Raw genomic sequence first — 17,063 nt, forward strand, 5'->3', positions numbered from 1 at the left:
CCCCAGAGGACAGGATCAAGATTCAAAATGACCTGAATAGACTAGAAAGCTGGGCCAAGGCTAACAAAATGAAATTCAACACAGAGAAATGTAAGGTATTGCACTTAGGGCGGAAAAATAAAATGCACAGATATAGGATGGGTGACACCTGGCTGAATGAAACTACGTGTGAAAGGGATCTAGGAGTCCAAGTAGACCACAAGTTGAACATGAGTGAACAGTGTGATGCGGCAGCTAAAAAGGCCAATGCTATTTTAGGCTGCATCAATAGAAGTATAGTGTCTAGATCAAGAGAAGTAATAGTGCCACTGTATTCTGCTCTGGTCAGGCCCCACCTAGAATATTGTGTCCAGTTCTGGGCACCACAATTCAGAAAGGACATTGAGAAACTGGAGCGTGTCCAAAGGAGGGCGACAAAAATGGCGAAGGGTCTGGAAACCATGCGCTATGAGGAACGACTTAGGGAGCTGGGGATGTTTAGCCTGGAGAAAAGAAGGTTAAGAGGTGATATGATAGCCCTGTTTAAATATTTGAAAGGATGTCATATTGAAGAGGGAGCAAGCTTGTTCTCTGCTGCTCCAGAGAACAGGACCCGGAACAATGGATGCAAGCTACAGGAAAAGAGATTCCACCTGAACATTAGGAGGAACTTCCTGACAGTAAGGGCTGTTCGACAGTGGAATGCACTCCCTCGGAGGGTGATAGAGTCTCCTTCCTTGGAGGTCTTTAAACAGAGGCTGGATGGCCATCTGTCAGGGATGCTTTGAATTGGATTTCCTGCATGGCAGGGGGTTGGACTGGATGGCCCTAGTGGTCTCTTCCAACTCTATGATTCTATGATTCTATGATTCTATGATTCTATGTGGGGCTGCCCTTGAAAAGTGTTTGGAAGCTGCCTCTAGTGCAAAATGCAGCAGCCAAACTGGTGTCAGCAGTGCCCTTTGTGTGTGTATACATGCCTACATGTTGCCTCTTGACGTATGGCGACCCCATGAATTTCATCATATAACACTAATCCTACAAGAACTATACTGGCTTACAATTTGCTTTTGAACTCAATTTAAGATACTAGCCTTGTTGTTGTTGTTGTTCTTGTTGTATGCCTCCAAGTTGTTTCAGACTTATGGTGACCTTGAGGCACCAAGGGGTTTTCTGAGGCCTAGAGTGTGTGACTTGTCCAAGATCACTCAGTGGGTTTCCATGGCTCTGCAAGGAATCAAATCCTGGTCTGCAGAGTTCTAGCCCAGTTCTTAAACCACTATACCATGCTAGCTGTCTATGAAGCCCTAAATGGCATGAAGCCAAGATTTCTGAAAGATTGCCTCCTTTCATATGGGCCTGCCAGACATTTGAGATCTTCAGAGGAAGCCCTGTTGTATACCCCAACACTCTTGCAGTTAGGTTGGTGGGTGCACACAAGAGGGTTTTCTCTGTTGTAGAGCCTTATTTGTGGAACTCCCTACCCAAGGAAGTTAGGCTGGCCTCATCTCTTTTAGCTTCCGACAAGCAGCCAAAACAGTACGGTACTGCATGACAGAGATTATCGCACTGGGGTTAAAACGTTCCCCAGTGCATTCTAACGGGGGCGAACATGGAGCGTGACGGGAACCCGAAGGGGCTCAGAATTCTAGTTTACTGCACAGTGGAACGCCGCTACTGCCGCCAAGCGTTCCCATCAGGTTCCCATCAGATTCCAGGGGACACCATTTCTGGGGACAGTTTCAAAGCGTCCCCAGAAATGGCGTCCCCTGGAGCCCGATGGGAATGCGCGGCGGCGGTGGCGTTCCACTGGGCAGTAAACTAGCGTTCTGGGCCCCATTGGGTTCCCATCACGCTCCGTGCTCGCCCCCGTTAGAATGCACTGGGGAACATTTTAACCCCAGTGCGATAATCTTCATTGTGTCTTGAAATTATTGTTTTAGCTGTTTCAAAACTGTTTCAAAAATTCCAAGATTGTTTTTAGACTGGTTTTAGGAGTTTTGTAAATAGTATTTTCATGTGTTTTTAAAACATTTCTATCTCAGGGTTGTTTTAATTGGCTTTTATTTGTTCATTGCCTTGGGAGCACTTGTAGGCTGGGAGGCGATAGAGAACTAACTACTAAATAGTCCACCCTTTTTCATTTCTCTGTTGGTGCATTAGAGGCTGTGTTATTTATACTATATAATCTTATATTTATTCTGTTTTATCCTATTCCAAATAATAATAAGCAGAGCTTTGGTGAGATATTTTGCTGCCTAAAGCAAAGGAGCAGATCCTTACAATTCCCATGTGCACATATGGAGCAGACTGGCAGTTGAAACTTGATTCATCAGTCATTGTGAGATAGATTGGAAAGGTAAGCACTCACTGTATACCATTCAGCGGTCACTCTGAAGATCTTACTGCTTTGTTGTTGTTGTTGTGTGCTTCAAGTCGTTTCTGACTTATGGTGACCCTGAGGCAAACCTATCACAGGGTTTTCTTGGCAAGATTTGTTCAGAGGAGGTTTGGGCTTGCCTTCCTCTGAGATGTGACTTGCCCAAGATCACCCAGTAGGTTAGAGCAGTCAGGATACAAACCCGGGTCTCTCAATGTCCTGGTTTAACAGTCAAACCGTTACACCACACTGGCTCTCTTACTGCTTTAGCTATGCATAAATCTGTATTTTACAGATATCCTAGAAAACATATTTTTGGAACTGTGGCCAGCTTATACCAATGTATATGCCTACTTCAATTTGCATGTTAAAAGTCTGGTTACAAGGAAGAGAAACAGAAAGGAGAAGCAGGGAACAGAGAGAACTTGGAATATGTTGTACTTTCCCTTCCCTTCCCGTCTGTTTCTTTTCTTTGTAAGCATACTTTAAAAATGCATGTATGATTTATGAGTAAAATTAGTGCAAAAAAAGAGAGCGTTGCTAAGAATTCTGTATGTTGTGAAATGAAGGAGGTCAACCCGGGGGGGGGGGCACTATGAGTTACCGCAAAGGGTGACACCAACCCAAAGGACACCAGGGCACTATGGAATGTAGGACGGTCAAGGAAAATGGAGGACCACAAAAAAGCTAAATGCACCCATATAAATAGAAATCCATGCTGCCTAGTTCTGCTCAAAATGGAGGGCCTTTTGAATTTCCTCCTGGACAGAAGGTTGAAATGGAGAACATGTCTGGAAAAAGAAGGAGCTTTGAGGAGGGAGCAAACTTGTTTTCTGCTTCTCCAGAGAACAGGATCTGGAACAATGGATGCAAGCTCCAGGAACAGAGATTCCACCTCAACATTAGGAGGAACTTCCATCCTGACAATAAGGGCTGTTCGACAGTGGAACACACTCCTTCCTTGGAGTGTAGTGGAGTCTCCCTCCTTGGAGGTCTTTAAACAGAGGCTGGATGGCCATCTGTCGGGGATGCTTTGATGGAGAGTTCCTGCATGGTAGAATAGGGTTGGACTGGGAGGCCCTTAGGGTCTATTCCAACTCTACAATTCTGTGATCTCTTGATAAATTTTTCATTTATTTTTTGAAATAAAAATAAACATCCAGCTTCTGCCCAAAGGCAGGTGTTTGAGGAGCAGTGGTGTCACACAGAGACACACACACTCAGCCCTTGAGGGTGTCACCCTGGTGTGGTCCGCACCCTCCTCCTTCTCCTCCTCCTCCTCCTGCTCAGCCCTGGAGCTTGGCAGTGGTACAGCCTTTCCTCCCCTGCGGTTCCAGCACTTGGTACTGCTCTGCTTTTGCTTGGACTCCTCTGCCATCTGAGCCAGAAGAGAGACAGGCAGAGAGGGAGAGGCATCTCCTGGCCAGTCTGGGCTCTGGACCACTCCCTGGGCAGAAGAAGAAGATGGGGAGAAGGAGGGCTGCTGGCCTCTGAGGGGCTGATCCTTCGGGACAGAGGAAGACTCCCCTCTGGAGGCCATGTCCAGCCCTGCTGAAGCTCATGGTCACAGCAGGAGGCTGCCCTGTAAGTCTCCCCTTTGGTCAGGGATTGAGATCAGGGGAAGGGGGACCAGATCTGGATCTACTCCCGGTAAGGGGGTGGGTTAAAACCAAGCACGTCCTCCTTTTCCAGGACCAGTCCTCTATTTTCAGCCTCCTGTCCAGGAGGAATCCCATCACCTTCTGAGTACCCCTAAGCAGCATAGGTTTGCCTTTATGATGTGAAGGTTTCCAGTTTTTAAAAAAATCTTGGCTCATGTCCTCCCTTTTCTGGAATGTCCTACAATTTTGCGGTGCCCCTGCCCTCCTTTGCAGTTAGGGCAGCTAGTCACTCTCGTCTCCATGGGGGAAAAAAAAAGGAAGGTAAGATCAGTAGAATCAGTTGATTTGTGGACGGATCGATTTGATTTCTATGTTATATAAGAAAAAGGAAATAAGAATGTGCATGCAAAAAATAGTCACTCTGGTGCACAGCGAGCAGACGTCCTCCTTTTCCAGGACAGGTCCTACCTTCCAACCTTCTGCCCAGGAGGAATTCCATAATACTCTCCATTTGGAGTTGGGACATCTTAGGCGTCCTCCTTTTCCAGGACATGTCCTCCATTTCAACCTCCTAGCCAGGAGGGATTCCATCATGTCCTCCATTTGGAGCAGGACTCAGAAGCATGGATATCTGTTTCTATTATGAGGATTTTGGAGCTTTTCTTTGCCCGTGTCCTCCCTTTTTTCTGGAATGTCCTATCTTTCCGAAGTGCCTTGCCCTCCTTTGCAGGTAGGACATCTATCCTCTGTTTTCCAAGACCTGCCCTCCATTTCAGTCTCCTGTCCAGGAGGGATTCCAAAAGGTCCTCCATTTGAAACAGGAGTAAGAAGCATTGATTTCTATTTCTATGAGGATTTGCAGCTTTTCTTTGGTCATGTTCCCCCCTTTTCTTGAATGTCCTACATTTTGCGGTGCTTTGACCTCCTTGAAAGTGAGAACATCTGGTCACCCTGGCTCAGGGTAGCCAGACGTCCTCCTTTTCCAGGACTTGTCCTACATTTCAACCACCTGTCCAGGAGGAAGTCCAAAAGGTCTTCCATTTGGAGCAGGGCTAGGAAGAATGTATTTGCATTGATATGAGAGTTTTGAGGTTTCATGTGGTCATCTCCTATATTTTTCTTGTATGTCCTACATTTTGCAGGGCCTTGTCCTCCTTTGTGATTAGGACATCTTGTCACCCTGTCCTAACTGCAAAAGAGGACAAGGCACTGCAAAATGTAGGGAATTCTAAGAAAAATGGAGGACCTGAGCAAAGAAAAGCTCAAAACACTCATAGAAATATAAATCATGCATCTTAGTGATTCTTAAAATGGAGAACATTATGAATTTCCTCCTGGACAGAAGTTTGGAAGGTGGGACATGTCCTGGAAAAGGAGGGCATCTGCTTGCTCTGGACCAGAGTGACTAGATGTCCTAACCGCAAAGGTGGGCAAGGCACCCCGAAATGTAGGACATTCCAGAAAAAGGGAGGACATAACCAAAGAAAAGCTACAAACACTCATGGAAACGAAAATTCATGCTTCTTATTGATACTCAAAATAGAGGGCATTATAGGGATTCCTCCTGGACAGGAGATTGGACTGCAGGACATGTCCTGGAAAAGGAGGACATCTCATCACCCTGGTTGGGACTCAAGAACAGCTGTTTGGATGGTGGGAGGGGGATAGGGCACAAACCTGCTTGTGTTTCCCCCTCCCTTCTTCCCTCCCTCCCTGTCTTCAGTTTATTTCTGTGAAATGGGTTGAAGCGTTTACATTATCCACATCCACCAACTGATTGAGGAGGGGAGGCCCACGCGACTCTCAGGAGCACCACAACATGTAGGGCATTCTAGAACAATGTAGGAGATAACCAAATAAAAGCTAAAAACACTCACAGAAATACAAATTCATGCTTCTGAGTCATGCACAGAATGGAGGACCTTTTGGAATTCCTCCTGGACAGAAGGCTGAAATGTAGGATATGTTCTGGAAGAGGAGGAGGTCTGATCACCTGGAGAGGGAGCATCTTTCTAACCCCACTCTGGATTTTCCCTCCTGCCCCATCTATGGATTGAACAGAACAGATGGGCCCTCCCAACACTCAGGTCCCACCTTGGACACTTGTGAGGGGCCTTTGCATCTGATTAGAATTCAAGTCATGCCAGCATCTCTCCATTGAAAACACACACACAGAGACAGACAACTGTATTATTTTAATCCCAGTCTAAATCATCACCTTCCTGATCTTGCTGAGGAGAAACATGGGCGAAGCAGCTGGAATATGGCGCTCACTTCAGCTACTGTGTAGAAGCTGCTCTAGGCAGAGCTCAGAGGCTTCACACCTCTTTGTAATGAGCAACAGCTGGGAACCATCCTCACCATTGTCTTGTAACTGTAGTCACCCCATTAGTATTGAATGTCATGCAAACAGCAGCCCACAGCATTCTTTTCTCTTGCCAAGCTGAACTGACTCAGAGGCCTGAATTCATGATCTCTCTCTCTCTTTTAAAAACATCTATTTTGTATGGCTTCACCTTACAAGCACACACACAGCTTTGCACTTCATTCCTTTTGTGTGTTGTGTATGTTCAGGTCATTTGTGACTTATGGCGACCCTACCCGACCCTATCATAGGGTTTTCTTGACAAGATTTGTTCAGAGGAGGTGTGCCACTGCCTTCCCCTAAGGCTGAGAAAGCGTGACTTGCCCAAGGCCACCCAGCAGGTTTCATGACCAAGCTGGGAATCGAACCCTGGCCTTCAGAGTCACAGTCCAGCATTCATATCACTACCCCACCTTTCTGTAATTAAAGCTCGGTAAATCTCAGCAATTTCGCACCCCTCGTATATGTCTGTGAAGACTTACAGAGAAGCCTCTGCCTGCACCTGCATCTGTACAGTTTTGTCATTTCTTGGCAACATCCAGGGGACCAGCCCAAGATATTTTGACACCTGAGGCAAAAGACAAAATGGCACTCCTTCACCAATATAAAGATGCTAAATGATCTCTTGTTTAAATATTATTTCAACATTTGTGGGGAGATTGTGTTTTCTTTCCATCGTATTTGAGACAGCAGACTTGTTTTTGGGAGGCGGTGGCAGACTCATCCCTGTGGCAGATATATCTGTGTTTTCCAAGAAAAGAAAATAACTGCATACTTAGGAATCATGGAATCTTAGAGCTGTAAGAGACCAGAAGGTCCAACCCTTTGTTTGGTAGGAATTCACAACTAAAACATCCCATCCAAATTGTTTAAAGACCTCCAAAGATGGAGAGTCTGCCACCTTCCAAGGCTATTTATTCCACTGTTGAACAACCCTTGCAGGAGGAAAAGTGTGTGTGTGTGTGTGTTCCTGTCCCACCCACCATGTCCTGCTTGAGGCATTTCAGTCACTTTGCCTAATGATAAGGCTGGCCATCACTGCCCTGTCACCATTAAAGCACATTTTGAAAGCATTTCTTTCCAGCGAGGAAAGGTCTATAGCTCTGACAATGTGGGAGAAGGTGGACCTTGGGATGTATGTATGTCTGGATTCACATGCACCAAGCTGTAGATCGCTATTTCCTTTAGGACAGTTCTTGAATCTTGATGAGGGAAAGGCAAGGAGGTTCTAAACAAGCTACACAAGTCCTACTCTCCATTTTAGCCAAACCATACCTTCCTCTACAACCCATCCCAGCACAAGACATGTTAGTGCCTGAAGCATGAACAAAATGGAATCTCCTCCATTCCAGGTAGAGAAGCCAGTGAGACCAGCAATTTACTCTTAATGTCAACACTCTCAGTGGGGTAATATCTTCCACCACCTCAACTGGGGACAGCATGCTTGTGGAACAGGACATGTGGCACATACAGCTCTGTCTTCCAAGAGAGGGAACTGGCCAGGGGGCTCCCACTACCACCTGATGCAGTTACCTTACTCTTCCTAATTTCAGAAATTTCAGCAGCTCAAAAAACAAAGGTTAAGGAGGTAGGCCCATTCTGTTCTTGTTCTGCCTAATCCCCATAATTTATCTACATGTCTTTTCCCCTCCCAGCTTCCTCAAGATGACAAGGATTTTATGTTGCTCGGCTCTTGGTCTGTACAGAAGCTGTTGCCAGGGTCTGCTCTGGAGTGGTGCGGCTTCCATTACCATCACCAAATAAATCCATTAACACTTAAATAAATACATATAAATAAGTGGTGATGACAAGATGCTTGCCCACCCCCGTGAAGAGATGACAGGTGGAATGAATGCTTTTCCATTTGCCTTGTGGACACTCTTTCTTCTGAACCATCACCTTTGCTTCATGTGCATTCTTTTATCAGTTCTGCCATATTCATATGGCTCCCAGTGGCTGCATCCACACTGCAGAAATAATCCGCTTTAACTGGCTTGCTCAATGCTATGGAATTCTGGGATTTCTGCTCTGGGGCCACCACCAGGTCCAGTTCTCAAAATTCCATAGCTTGAGCCAAATCAATTAAGGCAGAGTCAAACCCAGATTATTTCTGCAGTGTGGATACAGTCATTCACACTGCACACAACATTTTGCTCATTGTCAACTTCCTTTGCCACAAGGAACCCATGCAATGCCTGTCTTCGTAAGTATGATATATTTCATTTCCTTCATTGATGCATCCCCCACATACACACTATCCCTGATACTAAATATTTTTGATATTTTTTCCCCAGGAAGAATATATCTGAATTGTCTATTTAACTGTTCGTAAAATCCAAAGATGCATTTAACAGCATTCTAGTTTGGCACTAGTCCACTGTGGCTGTTAAAGTAATATCTGAGAGATGAGCAGCCATTCTTTATTAACTGAAGTGGGATGGAATCTATGCTGACAGTTCTCTCTGTTCAGGTTTAAAGCCCTTTTCTTGAAGAATAGGTTATAAAGAGTAATACGGTAGCACTGATCCTGAGGAATCTAGTCTGTATTGTTCCCTAGAGAAACATGGCTGAGCAACAGTCTTCCTAAAAACTCTCCTCCTCCTCCTCCTCCTCCTCCTCCTCCTCCTCCTCCTCCTCCTCCTCCTCCTCCTCCTCCTCCATGGGAATGATGGAGAAGCAGATCATTAGATACAAAAGCCTCCAAGAATGAACTGGCCTGAAACCAGAGAGAGAGAGAATTCATCAAAAAGACTCCCATCGAAACGCTTCCCGCAGCCTTCCTTTGGGATATGAGGCTGCAGCAAAAGCATAAAATAATCCAAACCACCGTGAAAGGAAGTGCAGGAGGCACAGAAGCCAAGAGAGGCAGTGGTTTTGGCAGAGAGTTGGAAGGAAAGAGAACGGGGTGAGGAGGTGGCACCCTGTGACCCTCTCTCTGTCACAAATTCATAATAAAAGCTAGGCTAGCCAATCCTCAAATCCCTCGAGTCTCAGAGCTAAAAATATTTCCCCCTCTCCCCAACTCTCTCTCCCCAGCAGAGACTACATCATAAGACCCTGCTATTTACAGGGCCAGGAGTTACTTTATATAGAATGACGAGTAGGATAAAACCACGAGCGCATTAGCAAGGATGAGGCGTGAGGGCAAGAGTCTCCCAGAACATCAAGGACAACAAACCAGGTCAGAGTCTGTGTGTTATGTTTTGTCCAGGCAGAGCAGAGTCATCACTATCCCTGCCTAGTTCAACCTTAAAAGGGCCGTGCTTCTCCCATGAACAATAAATCCATAAGGAATATTCTCGCCTTAGCTGTGGATTAGAATTCCTTTTTGAACAAATTCCTTTTTGGGAGATATTTCCAGTATCTTGTTGCTCTCTTGAAGGTCTCCTACAGGGCACCGGAACAGCCTTACAGTGGATTAAACCAGTAGTCTAAATACAGTACTTAAAGAAAAAGGGTATCTGAGCCTAGATGGAAGCCTGTGCCATTTACTGTAAGTCCAAGTGCATATTTCAGGCAATGATGGTAGTGCATTCTGCATATTCTCCGAGGAACTGGTCTTTCCAACTACCATCCAAGTGCAGAATAAAATCAAATAGGGTTTGGTTTTCATGCTTTTCATGATATAAATTATGAACCCTGTGATGAAATTAACAACTGGAATTAAATGAGTTAAATAAACCTAGCCGAAGCTTTATAAGATGCTCCTCCAAATGACAAATAACATTTGTACTGCTTAGATCAGGATTTCTCAGGCAGTGTTCCCTGAAACCTTAAGGTTCCTTGAGAGGTCACTAGGGCTTCTTCAAGAGATCGTAATTAAAACATATAAAAACTTTTCTTTGTTTCTTCTTTTTATTTTAAATATAACTTGAAAATATCTTAATGTCTTGGACAGTTTTGGGAGCCTGAGGTAGGCCATAGCAATATTTCCACAGTTGCATACTGGATCTTCAGTGTGTGGTTTAGCTCTTGCACCTCCTGATGAACAGCATAGATAGCATAAATTTATGCAAAAGAAGAAATCTGTGCAACACTTATATGTTACAGAATTTCTCTCTCCTTAGTACAGAATTTGCATATTGAACTCTTTTGCTTGTGCAGAACCATGGGAATACCACTTTCACAGTCTTTGGCAGAGATCCTAATCTCTGTATGATATTGTAGTATTAGAAGCTAAGAATATGAACTAAAAGCCTAAATTTCACCTTGGCTATGAACATGAAAAGTGACCATTAAACAAACTACTGTTGTTTCCATCTGTAGTATGGGAATAATAATCTATTTATAGGATAATTTTAAAGATTACTAAAGTGGAGTGTGTGGAGGTTTGTTTGTGTTTATTTTTTTAAAAATTCCTTCAGAACTTGAAATGCACTGGCACACCTTTCCTAACCAGGTGTCCTCTGGATGCATTGCACTACAACTCCCAGTATCACTATCTATAATAGTTGGGGCTAGAAATGATGGGAGTTGTAGTTCAGGATATCTAGAGATTCTTAAATTGAGGAAGGCTTCATCAATGTATCACTAGACTCAGAACTGCAATCCTGTAAGGTTCATTCTGGCAATGTTGTTTTGGATGCTGTTATATCTACTGGTGCGAAAGGAAATCATGATTGTGCAATTTTCACGCGATAATTGGTGTTTAAACCCCCGATTTTCCCTATGTGATAAGGTCAGCAAATGGGTTTCCACAGCTGAGCAGGGATCTGAAGTGCCATTATGAGCAGCAAAGAGCATAAACAGTTATGTTTTATGATGCTCCAAAAGGTTGCTCTGGCAACAGTAATGGAGCCTGAGAAATAGTTTGCTTTTGCACACATGCAAGCATTTTGTTTTATACTGTGGCTGGGTGGGCAACCTATGAACCATAGGCTAGATAGCCAAATGTGGTTCATCATTTTTCCTAACCAACCACAGAATCTGCAGCCTTTGCAGCACCCGAAGTGTTATACCTCTGTTCTCTGTATCTGCACTTGGGACTCTTTCTTAGCCCCCAGGGCTCCTTCAGCATCGTTTGCCCTTTAAGCAGTTGGGAGCTTTAAGAGCCTTGAAAATGAAGAAAAGCCTTACCCTTCTTCTCTTGGATTTCTGCCTACATTAACAAGCCTCCCCCTCTGCCTCATTCTTTCATTCACACTGCCTGGTGCACAGAGGGTGTTTGTATTCAGGATCCAGCAGGACAAGGAAGAAATGACAAATGCTACCACTCCCAGCGGAAATGCAACCAGACAATCCTGTCAACGCTTGGCCAAAATAGGGCATTACTTACTGGTGTTAATGCTACACAAAGAATCTAGGCATCTCACTCACCCCCCTTGAACTCTGGGTTAATCCTGTTCTTTGTTCTTAGTACACTACTTCTGTACAGGTCTTCCCACTCCTCATTTCTGTTGTTGACTATTTTCTTCAGGAAGGGGAAGGGGGGAAATGTAGGGCTATAAGGCCCTGTGCTCAGGGTTACTTTTGAAAATAAAAAGTCATGATATCTCAAAAGAACCTCCTTCTTCAGAAGCACTAGGCTGCTGAAGATAAGTTCCTTTGCGGACAATAGCATTGGAAGGTGCATTTGCATGGCCCTCTGTATGAAAGAAGAGCCTGACCTTTATAAGGCTAAGTATAATTTAGCAGAGTTTGGAAACATTTCTCTTGTCTGAGCTACCAGAATCTCCAGCCATCATGGGTAGTGGCCATGCTGGCTGAGGGAGTCTGGGATTTGTAGTACAAAAAGGAACATTTCTGAACTTTTGAATTTAGCATTCATATCAGGGATAAGGGATTTTGAGGGCTGAATCTGTACACTACTGGAAAGCCATCTTCATCCCTTTTACAATTTATATAGAACTTTTAATCTCTGTAAAGTGTCTTGCATAGATGGGCTTAGTGATTTTTACAACCTATAACCAACCAAGATTGAATGGACATTTGAACTTGGCCCCAGGTGACTTCTAATCTTTGTTGCAAACCTTCCGTGTGTCATCATCTTCCTTTATAGGCCTTACCACGATATAGGCCTTATCTTAGTAAGTCATTGTTACTACTACTTTACAGATGGGAAACCAAGAGAAAAAATATTTGTAGAACACAACCTATGCCTTAAGTGGGATTTGAACTTGTGTGTCTAGCTCCATCCCTCTGTTCACTGAACCTTCCACAAGACAATATGCCATTTTGTTCTGCCTGGAATGTTAATGTAAAAAAAGCTGGTGATTCCATTTGTTCGGTGTATTTTAAATTGTGGGGAGTGTACCAAGCAGGGGAATGATGAAACCATCTTGAATGACTTATTATTAGTGATACATGATTGCCAGATAACAATAGCCAGATAACAAATTCCAAGAAAAACAACAAAGAGCTTTGTGAGGCCTTAAAAGGCCATCAGGTAGTATTATATCATAAGCTTTTGTGGACAGTAGCCAACTTGATCTAATAAATTAACAACTTCCAGTTTTTAAAGGTTTGGGTCAGCAATGTATCCCACCAGGGAGATCTGCATTCATAGTAAGAGTTCAATTCAGGGCTGGGGAACTCATGGCCTTCCTGCTGTTAATGAAGCCCTACTCCTGATTACCGCTGGCCAGGATGGGTGGGGCTGAGTGGAAATGCAGTCCAACAAAATATTGGAATGTCCTAACTGCTGTGGAGCCCAGTTATCTAACACTGGAGCTGGGAGGAGGTGCAGGCAATGGTTACTGTCCATTGTTGTTATGGTTGTGGTTAGTAGATTAGAAAAGGGCCAAAGAATCCTGAGATCAAATCTCCACTCTGCCATGAAACCCATCGAATGACCCCAGGCCAGTCCCACCATCCATCACCCTAGTCCACCTCACAGGACTGTTGTGAAGATAAAAGAAGCAAGGAGAACCATTTGTTCCACCCTGAGCTCTGTGGAGGAAGGATGTTGTAGTTGTGTTTCTTCCAGTTGTTTCTCACTTACAACAACCCTAAGACGGGGTTTCCTTGGTCAGATTTGTTCAGAGGGGATTTGCCATTGACCTCCTCTGAGGGTGAGAAAATGTAACTTGTAAGTCACTCTGTGGGTTTCCATGGCTGACAAAGGCTTTGAATCCTGGTCTCCAGCATCATAGTCTAACACTCAAAGCACTGCACATACTGGCTCTCAATGGAATGGTAGGATTAAAATTGAATGAAACAAACAAGAAGCTGTGTATAGCACACATACACCCAGGAGTATGATTATTTATTAGAAATGGTTGACACTGACCTTTCTGTTATCTGAGTTTGGTGCCCTTCTTCCCTTGGAAACAGGTGAAGCAGTTGTTCATGTCACCAGCTTTCATCTTTGTCCCCTTTGTAAATTTTTTGCAGACAAACAATGAATAGAGGAATTAGAATCCCAAGGCCTCATTTCCAACCCTAGCCCTTCCTTGCAATTTCCTTGCTTACATTCAGACCCAAACTTCAGTGTGTAATGGCTAATGAGTTAGGAGCAAAAGCTGGAAGGATTAACAGGCAGTAGGGAGCTTGGTGGCCATTTGATGCTCTTAGAATCCAAGTGGCTGCATGGTGGGATGTCAGCTCAAGGGAGAAGTGGTACTGCATTTCCCCCAGCTGTGTCAATGTACATGGGGCTGGGGCCCCATTGGTTGGAAGCCATGGGAAAGAAAATCCTAAGCAGCAGGTATTTCTGTCCCCTCCCCGCCTCTCCTTAAAGACAGATTTTAGCACACAAGGACCAGCATTGTACAGGAATGCGTAACAGTCGTGGGGAACATGCCATCCCAATGAGGCAATCGTAGCACCCGGCAGTGCAAGCGTAAGACCATAAGTCACACGGGGAGAAGGGGAATGGTACGCTCTCTTCTTTTCTGGTCCTGTCTCAGCAAAGATGAAATGTACATCTACAGCCTCTGTGCTTCCCATCTGGCCCAAGATAAATGGCAAGGGTAGTAAACAAAAAAGAAGGGAAGTGGGAAGTGAGACGACACTGTCTCTGACCCTCACTGCAGTCATGGGGTAACTGGGACCCGTTGTCAGCTGTTCATCTAACCCTATGGTTATTTGCATGGGTTACATAATAGCAATTCAGTACTTATGGCCAGCTGCCCAGATGGCTAATGAAATCTCATCAGGGGAATTTATCAGCAGGCCAGTTAATTTATCTGGGGAAAAAGTCCCAACACATCTTTTTGATTCCGGCTCCTAACATAAGATGTTTTGTGCAAGCTTTGGCATGTACTGACACAATCATGGTACCAACCAGTCCCATCTCTCTTTGTCCAGATGCCTCCCCTTTTCTATGGCCTGTAGTCTTGGTATGTTTCCTCAGTGGTTGGATTTGGTCTGCTAAGGACGAGGGACAGAAGGAGCAGCTCTGAGCTGTGTTGTGTGCTAATATAGGATTATCTAATCATGGAATAAGAGTTGGGATTAATTGCAGGTGCCAGGGTTGAAGCGTGTCTGGAAGCAATTGCTTCTGAGCTGAAACCCAGACTTTTAATCCTAGATTTGGAAAAAGGGTTAATATAAGTGGCTGTGGTTATTCAGCAGCGAAAGAGCAGTATTCTTAGGTTGCGTTCCCACTTGCCTATAAAGCGGATCATGAAGCGAATTAAGAGGTGTCATTACCACTGATGCCCAAATTAGTTCCTCAATGCCCTGGAATCGTTTCCACTGCAATTCGATTCAAAATCGAATTATATCGTATAATTCAAATTAGACACCTATAAACCGGTTTTAAAAAATTGTAGGTTATAACGTGGGTTATTTTTGAAACCGGGGTACGATTCGCGGTATCCAAATGGGAATGAAAGGGTGTCTGATTTGGGAACCTGGAGATGGGAAGAGCAGTGCTCAAGGGGCTGGCCAGGGGGTGTCACCTTTTTGTTCTCTATCTGCATTGCCAGTGCCATTTTCTTCAATTCGCATAGACTTTCCCCTGGTGGATTGCAACCTCCCTTCTGCTCCACATTCATAGACCGATGTGTGAGGAGACCCATTGAACACCATTTTAAACTATTCTTTTTTCACCTCTGCCTACCTGAGCGCCTGAGCAGCAGATGGGCTTTGCAGGACATGCCTGCTTGATCGCCCCCCCCAGACAGCCCAGGGAGCAATGGGGAAGGCAAAGTGATTTTGAGGAATGGAAAGCCTGGATGTCCAGGGATCTGAGGGGGGGGGGGATCGAGCCTTATCTTCTCTCTTTTCCAAAGATTCTCTCCCCAATAATGAAGCCCACTGCCTTCTCCTCCTTGATCCGATTTGCCAAGCCTCCTTCTAGTCTGGGGAGACACAACAGAAGAGCCTTGGATGCAGCCAATTTTCATTGGCTGCCCTAAAAATAAAAAACCCCTAGACTTGTGACGTCTGAAGCCTATGCGCTTGATTGACAGCTTGTGAACACAAATGGGAATGGGGAGCAAGTTAATCCACTTTAAAATAAAGCGATTTAAAATAAATGGGAACGAAAACAGGGTCTAAATGAATTGAGGTAATTTGCCCCTTTTGGTAATGGAAACGATGGAAAAAATTTGAATTATTCCCGGAACATAATCCGAATCAGAATCGCGCCAATATAATCCGTTTTATCTGCCAAGTGGGAACACCCCCTTACTGTACTTGTTGCAGGGATGAACCTGAGCATTTGATGTGCTAGGCTGCTGTCCCATCTGAAACAACCTGTGGTGGATGATATCCAGCAATGTGTATGAAATCATGGGGGCTACTTCAGCAATGAACTTGGAGCTATTTTTAAAAAGTAATTAGTTAGAGTCACACACGGCCCCAGTTTCTAAATTCATGGGGTTGCCATGAATGATAACAGGTGGCTTGAAGGTGTGCACCTGAGTTACAGAATTATGGCAACATTTCTCTTCATGTTATTCAAAACATCCTTTTTATATTGTAACTCACCTCAATCCATAGGGAGAGGTGGGCTAAAAATAAATATTACTATTATGAATAATAAATAAAATTAAAAGAAAGTACATAGCTATAACTTTTTTTTTTTTACAATATCAGAATGCTGCAAGTTATCAGACTATCCCAGAAACATGTTTAAGTGTGAGGCCACAGTTACTCTGTAATTTTCAAAATAACTACAAATATAGTTACAGTTAAAAGAAGTGAAGTTTATCCCAAGTTACATTTCAGTTGTAACATAGGTGTGTTATTCCTTAGTAATTTCAGAGAATGAGCGAGCAAGATATAATGATTTGAGAATCCCTGCTCAGCTGAGCAAATCCACTGTGTGATCTTGGGCAAGGCACATACTCTCAGATTTAAAGGAAGGCATTGACAAACCTCCTCAGCCAAGCAAACCCTATTAAAGAATCATTATAAGTTGGAGTTGGCTTGGAAGCACATTAACAAGAAATTTCAGGAAAAAAATTATTTATGAGGAAGTAATAAAACAATCTAAGATATGCAGACGATGCCATACTACTAGCTGAAAACAACAAAGACTTGGAACAGTTATTAAAGAAAGTAAAAGAAGAAAGTACCAAGATGGGCTTAATGTTGAACATTAAGAAAACAAAAATAATCACAATGGAAAATTTACATAAATTCCATTTAGATGACAAAGAAATAGAAATAGTAAAAAAAAGTTCCCCTACCTTGCTAAATCATTCATCAGAACAGAGGTTGCAGTCAAGAAATTAGAAGATGACTGCTTGGGCAGGGCAACTATGCAGGAAGTAAACAAGATCATAAAGTGTAAAGACATAAAACTGAACAGTGAAGTTAGGATAGTTCAAACAATTGTATTGCCCAA

At 43.9% G+C, this 17,063-nt stretch overlaps 1 protein-coding gene across 7 annotated transcripts in view; it reads left to right on the forward strand.

Annotated features, from left to right (window-relative positions):
* The first annotated feature begins 3,715 nt into the window (after nt 1-3,715).
* Nucleotides 3,716-17,063, forward strand: part of DBNDD2 (dysbindin domain containing 2) — a 34,018-nt gene continuing 20,670 nt past the window's right edge. Inside the window, exons 1-3 of one of the 7 annotated variants that reach the window (XM_089513954.1) lie at nt 3,716-3,943; nt 7,981-8,528; nt 9,362-9,506. Coding sequence is in view for 1 of the 7 variants with exons in the window: in XM_089513958.1 (XP_089370084.1) it covers nt 3,898-3,943 (46 nt within the window). In the remaining 6 variants the exon portion in view is untranslated. The remainder of the gene's footprint in view (nt 3,944-7,980; nt 8,529-9,361; nt 9,507-17,063) is intronic. The other 6 variants (XM_089513959.1, XM_089513956.1, XM_089513955.1 and 3 more) reach the window with 6 other exon arrangements.

This window comes from Sceloporus occidentalis, unplaced genomic scaffold (genome assembly GCF_023333645.1).
Source record: "Sceloporus occidentalis isolate IW3139 unplaced genomic scaffold, rSceOcc1.0.p SCAF_3, whole genome shotgun sequence".
NCBI classification, from domain to species: domain Eukaryota; kingdom Metazoa; phylum Chordata; class Lepidosauria; order Squamata; family Phrynosomatidae; genus Sceloporus; species Sceloporus occidentalis.